This window comes from Anthonomus grandis, chromosome 5, assembly GCF_022605725.1.
Source record: "Anthonomus grandis grandis chromosome 5, icAntGran1.3, whole genome shotgun sequence".
Taxonomy (NCBI): Eukaryota; Metazoa; Arthropoda; class Insecta; order Coleoptera; family Curculionidae; genus Anthonomus; species Anthonomus grandis.
In genome coordinates, this window is record NC_065550.1 from 31,601,261 (window position 1) to 31,613,664 (window position 12,404).

The following is a 12,404-nucleotide window of genomic DNA, read 5'->3' on the forward strand; positions in this document are numbered from 1 at the left end:
ATTGGTCGTGTGGTGGTGAATGCGAGTGAAAGAATTTCGGAGAAGGGATCCCCGTGTGCGCGGAGGCGCTGCGTAAAAGCCGCGTGGTGCGTACGCAATCTTTATGGGCAGGTACACATTTATGGTTTTGTAAATTTTTTCTTAAAAGTCACCCAATGGCTTTAGACATCACATATTTTAATCAAAAAAACTCTCTTAATTTCACCATTTGCTCGAAAATTCCTCAAAAATGTACAGTGGGTTGCCTATATAAAACATAAAATCATACAAGATGGCGCCACTACCACCTGTCAACTGTCACGTCATATTCCGTAATTACAGGTCGGGGTGGGATTTGTTGATTTTTAAATTTTCCTGTTTATTTGCCCAAAATATAAACCAAAATACCAAAGGTCGTCGAACTAGTCCCGTATCAGCGATAAAAAATCACAAATATTCACCCCCCCGAGGGGTGCATGATCATATCATTACTTAAACTAGCCGTTGTTTATAACAATAGTGCCACCATCGATTTTCTTATGTGAAAAACAGACTGAATCTCATGTTTTCATTAATAAATCAGACTGCATAAGCGATTTGTAGTGCAAAAAGCCTCTCAGGGAACGAAAATAAACAAGAACTTTATTGGAAATACCTAAAAGGTAACGCAAGCCAAAGTACCAAGTCAGTTAATTAATTTATGTTTAATTCATTCATCAGTGGGTTCTAGCAAAACCGAAAATGGAACAAGACAAAGGAAACCTGGACTCTTACATGCACAGAATGATTGTATGGAGGAGAAAAAAAAGAATGTCCATCATTATGCTAGTGATTTTTCTAGCTATTCTTGTGTTTCTTGTTCAGTTTTATATGGTCGACCAAAAAGGGAGGCTCGGGGGAGACATTAATACCAAAGTAATTCATATACTAGGTTTAGTGATCCTTGTAAAATAAAAGATTTTTACAGGAAGATGAAGCCTTTATGGAAAACATTGCGGTTAAGTTCATAGAGGCTGCAAAACTGAATGGGCAAATGCATAAAGGGAAATTTAAGGTGCATAAGGACAATCAACCGAGGATGAATGAGTTGAGCAAGCAAACTGAGAAACCTTCAGAAGGTACTTGTTTTCTTATTTATTTGCATGTTTGAGTTTTTTGAATCCAATTGTTTTTTAATGGGGTGTTATTAATAATAATTAGTAAGTCAGTCTTATGTATTTCTTGGTGTCATGGTTTTCGGTCCACTCATTTACCTCCTAAAAAATTTTGTATTCTAGTATCTCTGAATATTTAGAAAACTTATTTCATACTTCTTTCATTTTTGATTAAATAATAGAGGTCTTACCAACAAAGATGAATTAATTTTGCATAATCAAGAAATTATTTATAAATTGTATGAATTTCTTAAAGGTATTTATTATTCATTAGTTGAATTAATTGCCATTTATGGTATTTTATATTTGGGGGGCAAGACTGCAATAACACCTGTAATATATTATGTTTCATTAATGTAAAAAAAATTTGAACAAATTGGTTTTCGAGGAGTTACTCGTAACTGGCTACTACAGTCTTACTTAACTAATCAGAAACAATATGTAACGTGTCTAAATAACCTACAGCAGGGCAGAACATTGAGCATGGGGTTCCTCAAGGCTCACTGCTTGGCCCACTTCTATTTCTTTTATATATCAACAACTTAGCTTCCATCAATGTTCATGAATTATTTACTTTGTTTGCCGATAATACCTCAATTCTGTGGCTAGGATCTTATACTGACTCATTGAGGAATACTGTGTATAAATTGTGATATTAAAACAATAGTGGAATGGTGCCAGAGCAACAGGTTGATTTTTAATGTTGAGAAAAGTGATAATATAAACTTTAAATGTACGTACTGTAACTGACATAGTTCTAGATAATGTCCCATTAAGTAGCAAAGAAGCTTATAAGTTTTTCGGATTGGTGGTTGATGGTAGGTTGAAGTTTGATGCCCATATACAGATCTTGCAAAAGAAAATGGCATCATCATGTTTTGTGGTAAGGGCAGCAAAAATAAATTTGGGACATAATAATGTTTTAAGGGAAGTGTATTTTGCCTTAATAGAGTCCCACTTAAGGTTTAGAATACAATTCCTTGTTTGGGGTGGGCCCCAGGGAGCACTGCAAGTCTCTGTTTACTCACGAAGGAATGTTGCATTCAACTTCACTTTTTGTCTTAATGACTGCAAATATAATTTACAAAAAATACAAAGGATCACTAAGTAGCAGAACAATGCCATTGATGGTAACAAGATTCAGAAAGAATAATTTGGGATTACCCATTCCAAAAACTTCCTTGACTAAAAGTTCAATCATATATGAGGGAATAAAAATATTTAACATCTGCCTCTGGAAATCAAAAATTTAAATAGTGAGAGACTTTTTAATAAACAGGTCAAGAAAGTATTGTTAAGCAAGGCCTTTTATTTTCTTAATGAATTTCATCATGAAGCATTGTAAATTGCGAGTATTTAACCCTCTTGGAAACTTATAATTGTTGTTCTTGTTTGTTTGGCTTTTGTTGTCCATGAAAATTACTAATTAATGTTTTATGTACTTTTATCTTAAAATTTCTTCTTTTTTAATACAGTTTCTAAATAGTGTTATCTCTAACTCTTAGAATCTCTTTCTAAGTCACAAAAATTTAAAAAACACAAAAGTTTTGATAAAGGAATAGATTTTTATGAATTGTAAATTAAAGATATGTAAGGAAACAATTAACTTTAATAAAGAAAAATATGGAATTTACTGTATTTTTTTGTCTATTTTTAATTTGCTGTAGTGTAAAAAACAAAACCTCTTATTTTTTGTTAATTATTTTGATTTTGAAAGTAAACAAGGGTAAAACACATTCATGTTCTTGGAACACATTATATTGCATTATTTAGCATTTGCTTTGAATTATTAATAAATTCCATAATTCTTTGCCCTTATCCAAACTGATACAGCAAAATGGCAAAAGTTCAATTTTCATTGCTATATCACCATTCAACCTGAGGAATCAATAATAATGTCAATTGGAGTTTTAGAAACTGATCAGCAACTTGGAATCCCATATGTCTTGACTGATAGGTACATTCCTAATCATAGGATAGTGCACTTTGACTTTAAGGGGGCACCACCGACAATAAAGTACCTGAAAAAAATCATCGCTTTAGCCAAGAATGTTGGCGCAACCGGACTTTTGTTAGGTACAACTAACATAATTGATTCCAAACAGAGTTTACTCCAGTTATTTCAGAATATGAAGACATGTTTCCTTACGTGGGTAAACTGGCTTTCATGGCAGCCAAAAACTGCTACACCATGGAACAAGTGAGGGACATCCTCGACTATGCCAAAAGTTTAAACTTGGAAGTGATCCCGTTAATCCAGACTTTCGGCCATATGGAATTTGCTTTAAAACAAAAAGACTTTGCACATTTAAGGTAACACAGTTAAAATTTGTAAAGAAGTTTACTATATCAGTTTTAAAAAAAATTAATCTAGGGAAGTACCCGATAGTCCACAAGCCTTATGTCCGAGCAGAAACGGCTCCTTACAGTTCGTCAAAGAATTAGTCAAACAAATACTGGACGCCCATCCGATGTCCAATTACCTTCATATCGGGTGCGACGAAGTGTTTGAAATGGGCGAGTGTGAGGTGTGTCGCATGGAAATCCGGGAAAATCTGTTTTTAAAGCACGTGAAAAACGTCGCTAAGATTGTCCACGACAACAAGGCGGACGTTCAAGTGATCATTTGGGACGACATGTTGAGGCACGTGTCGCAGCAGACCCTTCAAGAATCGAAAATCGGCGAGCACGTGGAGCCCATGGTGTGGGTTTACGCGGAGGAAATTTATCGATTCGTACAGCCGCCAGTGTGGGATAAGTATGCGGGAGTTTTTAAGACCGCTTGGACCGCTTCGGCTTTTAAAGGTTAGTTAGTCTTGTAAAACGGTTTTTTTTTTGGCAAGTTTTATTGGAAACTTTTTTGACCATCCAATAATTCATCGTCAACAACGTGCTGAGTTTCGCTCCTATATTATCAATTTTAAGTTTAACAAAAAGATTATTAAAATGTAAGTAGTGTGTTAAGTAAAACGCGTCCTACAAATTAATATTAAAATCAATCGAAGTGTTCATTTGATTTGATTTAATAGAACTGAAGTATTCCAGTCATAGAGAAAGTAAAATAAAAAGAGGAGTTAATCGCTCGTAAACTAGATGGCATCACGTTTGCCACGCGACTATAGCGCACCCTTCACAGCCATTAAGCTGCGTCCACACCGAGTCGACACTGTCGATCGACATTGTTAACAAGCGACAAAAACTGCATCTGTCTACACCAAGTGTTCGACACAAATGTTTGTCGATCAGTCAAATCAACATGTCCGACGAAGAAGACGTAATTCTTGCTTGTTCCGCGTATATTATTATCGCGACTAAAAAAAGAAAAATTGCGCGCAAAAAAAGATTTTGAACCAACTTTTAGGTGCTTTTGGGGAGACGGTTTATGCCCCAAACGCCCGACGACACCTAGAGAACAACCTGAGATGGTTGGACGTGATGTCCACCCAATCCAACTCCTTCCAGCACGGATTCAGAGGCATCGTTTTAACTGGTATACTATATCCACGTTTTACATGTTTAATTTAATCGAAAATAGTGACTTTTAGGGTGGCAAAGGTACGATCATTTCGCTGTTTTATGCGAACTATTGCCCGCATCCCTGCCCTCGCTTATATTGAACCTGCAGGCGGTCAGTAACGGTTTTTTCAACAGTTCTTTGAAGGTAATTATTAAGAAAAAATATGTATGCTGAGAGGGTTTGTGAGTATAATATTATAGGAGACGTTTATGAGCACTTTGACGTGTGTTTTCTCGAGGGAGAGGCGTAGCAGTCCGTTTATCAGCTTGGAAAATGACCCGTTCATGTGGGAAAAGTTGTCCCGGTGTTTGTTTCCTGGAAATGGATTTTTTAAGTAAGTGAAATTTATGTATTTCAAGTCCCCCTTTATTAGGGTATAAGAATAATAATGAACATTTTAAGTTATGTCCACTAAAGCATTTAACAAACTCCTTTTAAGAATGTTTTTATTAGGAAATTATACTCAAAAATCGTGATTTGCACATAAAACTGCCCTATTTACCTAAATTTTTAACATAGAATGTCGCTTTTTACTTTCAAATCAATCCTCAGGATTTCCTATATATTAACGTGATGAAGATATGAAAATATTACAAATGCATTCTAAGTTATACCCAAAAATATATGCACGTTGGACAAAACTGTCTCTAAGTCAAAAAGGTTTTGAGGTCCAAGAAATACTGTTATATAGTATTTTTGGTTAGGAAAGTCCTTTTATTTGCCCAAAATCTTTATAATTATTATAACGACCGGATGTATTGAAGACACTAAAACATTCAGTCTGTTTAGCGAATATCAGTGCCAAAGATTTTTTAATATTTAAAAGGAAACGTACGTACAAATGTAAGCATCCGTTTAAAGTACTCTCTAAACTTTAATAAAACCACGAAATATTCTTTATAAATATTTAGTGGTTTTATTAAAGTTTGTAGTGTCAAGAGTGGTATGGTTGAATAGAAATTTGTTCCATCTGTGTTAGGTTACTTTCGCTTGGAATATTAGTTAAAGATTAGTTGGAATAAAATCAATTCATATTAATATTAATTGTATTATCAAAGTCAATGTAAAAGGGAACAACATGGGCTAATGAATTCTATATTATTTAGTTTTTGGAGGTTAGAAATGGCATCAATTTGTTTTACATGTTCTACTGATATTATTGAAGACAGTAAAAGGATTTCTTGTGACAACTGCAAACTGGGATACAACTGTTTTATAAAACTCTAGATATTGTCTTTAATCAGTTAGTTCCAAGAAAGCTCATTAATAGCTGTGACTTTCCTCGTGATGTGATCTATTGGAGGTTTTGGAGAGGAAGGTGCTACTGGCGAAGCCATTTAATGGATATCCTAATGTACCTAAACTACAAAAATGAAGTTAAAGACCTTGGCATCAGTTTTAATGAAAAAATTCATTTTAACATTACCTGGAAAGGTTTAAAACTTCTTGGTTTTAAATCGAAGAATTGTAGTGAGTTTCCAATTGTTGTAACGAAAGTTGTGTATTTTGTAAGCTGTCAACTGCCTTGTGGAACGTTGGTCTGGTCTTCGATGTATGATAGTAAGGTCGAGAAAGTCTTGAATAAGTTTCTTAGGTATTTTGATTAGAAAATGAGAATTTCTTTTAGAAAATTAGAAAATGTAGAATTATTTAAATTTTTCATACAGACGAACTTAGACTATATAACATTATTTCTCCTTTTGTAAATTATTGAGTATCTCCACTCAACAACTTCAAAAAGATGTGATTCTTGGTAATTTGAGTTCCTTGGAGTCTTTTACTGCAGTCACAAACAATCTTAAAAATCCAGGTGGAAAAACATGAATTATTTAAATTTTTCTTACAGGAGTGCTTGGACTATACAACATTAATTCCTCTTTTTTAAATTAGTGAATATCGCCATTAGGCTCGTTTATACGTACAGTTTTTCTAGCAGTTTTGGCACGTAAAACGCCAATCTTGCGATTCCAACACATCGTGTAAATGCACGGTTCGTGGCGCGTAGAACGTCGCGACTCGCGTGGATCGCCGGTAAGGAGTAGACGGGTCGTAAGGAGTAGGCGAGTCGGCTAGCATTTACACAGACACGTCGGAACTCGCAGCGTAACGAAAGTAGTTTTATATTTAATTTCGATTTATAAAATGTCGTGGATAAAGGAAAACTTGGAAAAATTTATTGAAATGTACCGAAGTTACCCTTGCTTGTGGAAAGTTCAAGCTGATGAGTATAAAAATAAAAATTTTAAAAATGCACAAAATACATATACAAAGCTCTAGTAATTTTTTGTAAAGAGTGTTTGCCGCGACGCAAATAAAGATTTCGTAATAAAAAAAATTCAAGGTATACGAGGAGCATTTAGGAAAGAAGTCAAGAAAATAAAGGAATCAAAAAGGAGTGGAAGTTCGGAAGACGAAAGTTTTAGTAATATTAACGAAGAAAAAAGTCAGGACTTGGAAGAAGTCGACAAAGTACAGGAAGAAGCAGAAATAGAAAAAGAAACGGTAAGTATTTTTAAATTTTTTATTTGATTATGCTACACTTTTTGTTAACATATGGGCTTGCTATGGCACTTTACCCTCTGTATTAAAATACGTCATATAATTATTTCGGTTCTGCACAGCTTTGATTTTTACGTTTCTTTTACTTCGTTGTTGTAACTTTTGTAATTCAGTTCCTTCTTTTCGCTAGTCTCCTGGGGTTATATCTGACATGCTACTGTTATCTTTGTCATATGTTGTTGCTGTTACATAAGCGGAAGATCTTTTCATCAGGCAGTTATGCAAAGTACATATTGCTAATACAATGTAGCATACTTTCTCTGGCTTCATATTAATACACGTGTGTAAAACTCTAAATCTAGTAGTTATCAACCCAAACGCATTTTCAGATACATTTCTAGCTCTAGATAATCTATAATTGAAAATTCGTTTCTCATATGTTAAATCCTTTTGAGGCTAAGGTTTCAAAAAGTTTGCACATAAAGCAAATGCTTCGTCCCCTAGAAAAGCGAAATTTAATTTATTTTTTGTTTCGTCATTTGTAGGCAAATTCAGACGTTTTGATTTTAATCTTTGGTAAAATTCCGTATACTCAATTACGCCTCCATCAGAGAGTCTCCCGTTTTTACCGATATCGACAAATATGAACTCATGATCCGCATTTACAAGTACGTGTATATGTGTATTTATAGTACTGTGCTCCAGTGCTTGGTGATTGGGTAATACAAATATGTTTGCCATTTAGGGCTTCCCCACAGTTGGGGAAGTTCCATTTCTGGTTAAACTTCTCCGCTATATTTAACCATTCTTCTTTATTTCTAGGAAACTGAAAAAAAGAAAATTGAAAATGGTTGTTAGTGTGCCCACAAGTACACCCAAAGTTTCATCTTATTTGAGTCAAACCACAACTGCAAAACGTTTAAAGAGTACTTCAATGATGACCGGGAACTTACAATTTATGCAAGAATGCCAGCGAGCGTTAAAACGCAGTACAACCGAAACAACTGAATATGAAGCTATTGGGATAAAGGTCACCAGAAAGTTGGAAAAAATGGATAACACCCAAGCTATATATGCAGAAACAATAATTAACTCAGTTTTACGAAAAGGCTTATTAAAGCAGCTTACTGCAAATATGGATATTTGTGACAGTGCAAACTTAAACGCTGCTTCCAGCACCAATTCGCGGTGTTCTAGGACACCCGCAATTTCCTCAACACCCATGCCCGATATATCAGAAACATTATCCCTATCAAATGCTGAAGAAAGTGTGAGTGATAATTTGAGAAGAGAAGTTTCTCAGGCTACAAATATTGTTGAATATTACGAAGAGAATGCTTTATTTTTTGATTTATAAATTTGTTTTATTTTAATATAGACAATGAAATATTTATGTAGGAAATTTAAGGAGTACATTTTTATGTAACAGGTTTTTGGCGTAAATAGTGCTACTAACATTTTGATAGAACTTTACCTGATTTCTTATTTATTAGATTTAAGATAATATTGAAATGAATAAACTGTTATTAAAATGTAAATGAATGTATCATATTAATTAGAAATCATTTACAAATACTCACCTTTAAATATTTATCCTTAAGGGCAGTGTAAATAGCCAAACATGTCTCTGATATAATATTGCATAAAGATGGAGCCGAAATTCAGGTGGAAAATTTTAAATCTTGATATGACCGCCCAGTTGCTAAAAAGCGTAACGTTGCCACTAGACGTTCTTCCGCAGTTATAGACTTTCTCATTACTGTATCTTGCTTCGATATATAAGGCCGAACTAGATTTAAAATATATTCAAAGGTGGACTTATCCATACGTAAATAGTTTTTAAAGTCATCTGGGTCATTCCCCTTAAGGTCTCTCAAAAGTGGCATATGCCCATAACGGGTTCTATCTTGACGTCATTTTTTAACCCAAAATCTTCTCTCATGTTTTTTATGTTCTGTATTTCAGTACGCGTATAATGCAGCACAGGCGTATGCCTGAGTTTTTACTTTATTCTTAAACATGACATCGAAGAAACACGACGCGTATACTGAACTTTTCAACCTGACAAAAATCCATCGCGCCACTCCGAAGACTTAGGTTTTTGCATTTAGACGTACGGTTTTGGCCTGTGCGCTCCAAACGCTCAAATTGGAACGCATTCCTGGATCGTTGTTACACTTTTCGTACAACGTGCCAGATGCGTACGCTCCAAACCTGCACATCAATTCGACACGCTAAACGACACTCCAAAACCGGCAGAATGGAACGCACGTGTAAACGGGCCGATTCCAAAACTTCAAAGAGATGTGATTCTTGATAATTTCAGTTCCTTGGAGTCTTCTCTTACTGCAGTCAAAAAATTATTAAAATCCAACGAGAAAAACATGAAATATTTTCAGTCTACCGGTTTGTTCTATTATATATTATATTTTATCAGATTTTAATTGTAATTCTTCCTCTACATAACCGGCCTTTAATGTTATCTACGTTGTTATCCCTGTGATGTGTATTTTTTTAATTGGACGAGAGAGAACTACGACTATGAGCCCTAAAGACGAATTAAATATAATTCGAAACGTTGGCTAAAAAACAAATAGTTTTCTTTAACAATTGACCACTACAACTACAAAATACCACTTCTAATACAAAATCTCTTGGTCACAAATTCAAAAGAATTGAATTTTTTCTTACTAGAGTGTCTGATGACTATACAACATCACTGCTTCTTTTTTAATTTGTTGAGTAACTCCACTCCAAAACTTAAAAGAGATGTGATTCTTGATAAATTCAGTTCCTTGTAGTCTTCTTTTACTGCAGTCACAAAAAATCTTTAAAATCCAGGTGGAAAAACATGAATTATTTAAATTTTTCTTCCAGAAGTGCCTGGACTATGTTACATTATTTCTCCTTTTGTAAATTAGTGAATATCGCCATTCCAAAACTTCAAAGAGATGTGATTCTTAATAATTTGAGTTCCTTGAAGTCTTCTCTTACTGCAGTCAAAAAATTATTGAAATCCAACGAGAAAAACATGAATTATTAAAAAGTTTTCTTACAGGAGTGCCTGGACTATACAACATCACAATTCCATTTGTAAATTAGTAAATAACTTCAATCCAAAGCTGCAAAAAGGTAGAGTTATTTAAATTTTTCATACAGAGGAACTTGGACTATATAACATTATTTCTCCTTTTGTAAATTAGTGAGTATTTCCACTCAACAACTTCAAAAAGATGTGATTCTTGATAATTTGAGTTCCTTGTTGTCTTCTTTTACTGCAGTGAAAGAAATCATTGAAATCCAGTTAGAAAAACATGAATTATTAAGATGTTTCTTACCGGAGTGACTGGACTAGACAACATCACTGCTCTTTTTGTAAATTACTAAATAACTTTAATCCAAAGTTGCAAAAAACTAAAGACAAACAACATTTTTACAGGAGAGCCTGGACTATACAACATTATTTCTCCTTTTATAAATTAGTGTGTATCTCCACTCCAAAACTTCAAAGACGAGAGAAGATGTGACTGTTAATAATTTGTCTGAATTTAATTTTAATTGAATTATTTAGTTTTTTCTTACAGGAGAGCCTGGACTATTAATTATCAGTGAATAACTTTTCCTTAAAGCTTAAAAGTGATATGATTCTTGATAATTTGAGTTCGTTGTAGTCTTTACCGTCTAGTCTTTACCGCAGTCAAAGAAATCATTAAAATCCTGAATGAATTATTCAAATTATTTTTACAGGAGAACCCGGACTATATTGCATTCAGTCATAAAGTCTTTCTAAGCTAATAAATAAATTTTCCACAGCTTATGCTAAGGTCTTCGGTACTTTTTCATATAAATTGCTTATGTTACAAATTATGTCTGCAATGATTATTACAAGTATAATTTTAGAGTGTAATGAATAAGATAAATAACGATATTTAAAAAAAGTTTAAGGTCGCATATAATTATTTCATTAATAAAACACTTTTTCCATATAGATTATTGTACCGGCTACATAATTTAGAACAAGAAGCGAAAGAGTACATCGACACCACCACAAAACAAAGAGGTTGGATGACCCCGTATAACGCGAAACACAACTATAGCTCGCCCTTAAGGGTCGAGGAACTCACCCAGTCCCTACCCAGGGTGTACCACGGCATGATTTCTCTGGCAAGGTATAGTTTAATTTAAAAATGAAAAAACTGGTTTAATTTTTTAAATGGTAAATTTGCAGAAACGCCGCTGATAGTTTAGCGGATCTGATGGATAATTACACAATATCCGAGTGGATAGAACAGCGGGTCTACCCGTACATTTTAGAAGTGGAAAAGATTTACAACGAGAGTTCGGTACTGAAAAGTGTCAAATATTGGCCTGTGCGGCCCTTGCCAATGTTAAAAGATTTAAAAAGGCACGGGATCCATTTAGGGTAGTTCGCTTAGTAACGCACCACCTCTTATTTGATATTTTTATAATATACTTTTTACACTCTATAATACGAGACTGATCAGTTTTATCTTCACGGTACTGCCACTCATTTTTGATTCTAGTCAATTTCTGAACAACAGTGTTTCATAGGCTGTGTTTGTTTGATATTAATTTTTATTTATGTTAAAAAAAAAACATTTCAAGATCTCAAAAGTTTAACGTTTTTGTTAAAGTTATTTGTTGAAAACTTTCACCGAGCATTATTGGATATATTTATTATTAAGTGCAAAGTGTTCCGAATTGGTCCAATTTGAGGCACCTTGCGCACACACAGTTAGATTTAGAACCACTATATTAAAGGCATAATTCATGTTAAAATCACTAAAAAGTACGTAATTAAATTTTTAAAAGGTAAAAATCGTTTTATATTTAACGGAGTGAACCTTAGGATATGTCACGTTGTGTCTTGTTGCAAGATTAATATTGTAATTGCAAAAAAAGAGAAGTGAACAATGTAGCACCGAAATCAGAGGAGTACAAAATAAAGGAGAGAAAAAATAAAAAGGGTAAAAAGGAATTCAAACATGAAAATAGAGAAGAAATTAGGACACAATAAGGAACATTGGATAAAAATGAGAATAATAAAGAAATCGTATCTTTTAACTGACTCTTCTCAGGTATTTGAGTTTCCTAGACTTCTGCTGAGTAATTTATTACATATTCCAGGCATTTGCGTACTTTGTACGATCTTAAATGTCATTTTCTTCCCAGACTTTTAAATACATTTGTTATTACATGTTGTGTAATTTTGAATTTTTGAAAATCCTTGGGTT

The 12,404-nt window shown here is 33.9% G+C and overlaps 1 protein-coding gene across 3 annotated transcripts; it reads left to right on the forward strand.

Annotated features, from left to right (window-relative positions):
* The first annotated feature begins 8 nt into the window (after positions 1 to 8).
* LOC126736053 (hexosaminidase D-like) lies at positions 9 to 11,989 on the forward strand. Of its 3 annotated transcripts, none has more exons than XM_050440252.1 (11): positions 9 to 641; positions 700 to 894; positions 947 to 1,097; positions 3,042 to 3,209; positions 3,260 to 3,446; positions 3,508 to 3,938; positions 4,495 to 4,623; positions 4,679 to 4,794; positions 4,851 to 4,984; positions 11,139 to 11,318; positions 11,378 to 11,989. In XM_050440252.1, exons 2-11 carry the CDS (start codon positions 721 to 723, stop codon positions 11,574 to 11,576), a joined length of 1,869 nt encoding a protein of 622 aa, XP_050296209.1. In that variant the 5' UTR covers positions 9 to 641; positions 700 to 720; the 3' UTR covers positions 11,577 to 11,989. The 3 variants fall into 3 exon arrangements, with proteins under 3 accessions (XP_050296209.1, XP_050296211.1, XP_050296210.1); XM_050440254.1 differs by having other exon boundaries at positions 3,048 to 3,209; XM_050440253.1 differs by having other exon boundaries at positions 710 to 894.
* The last annotated feature ends 415 nt before the right edge of the window (positions 11,990 to 12,404 follow it).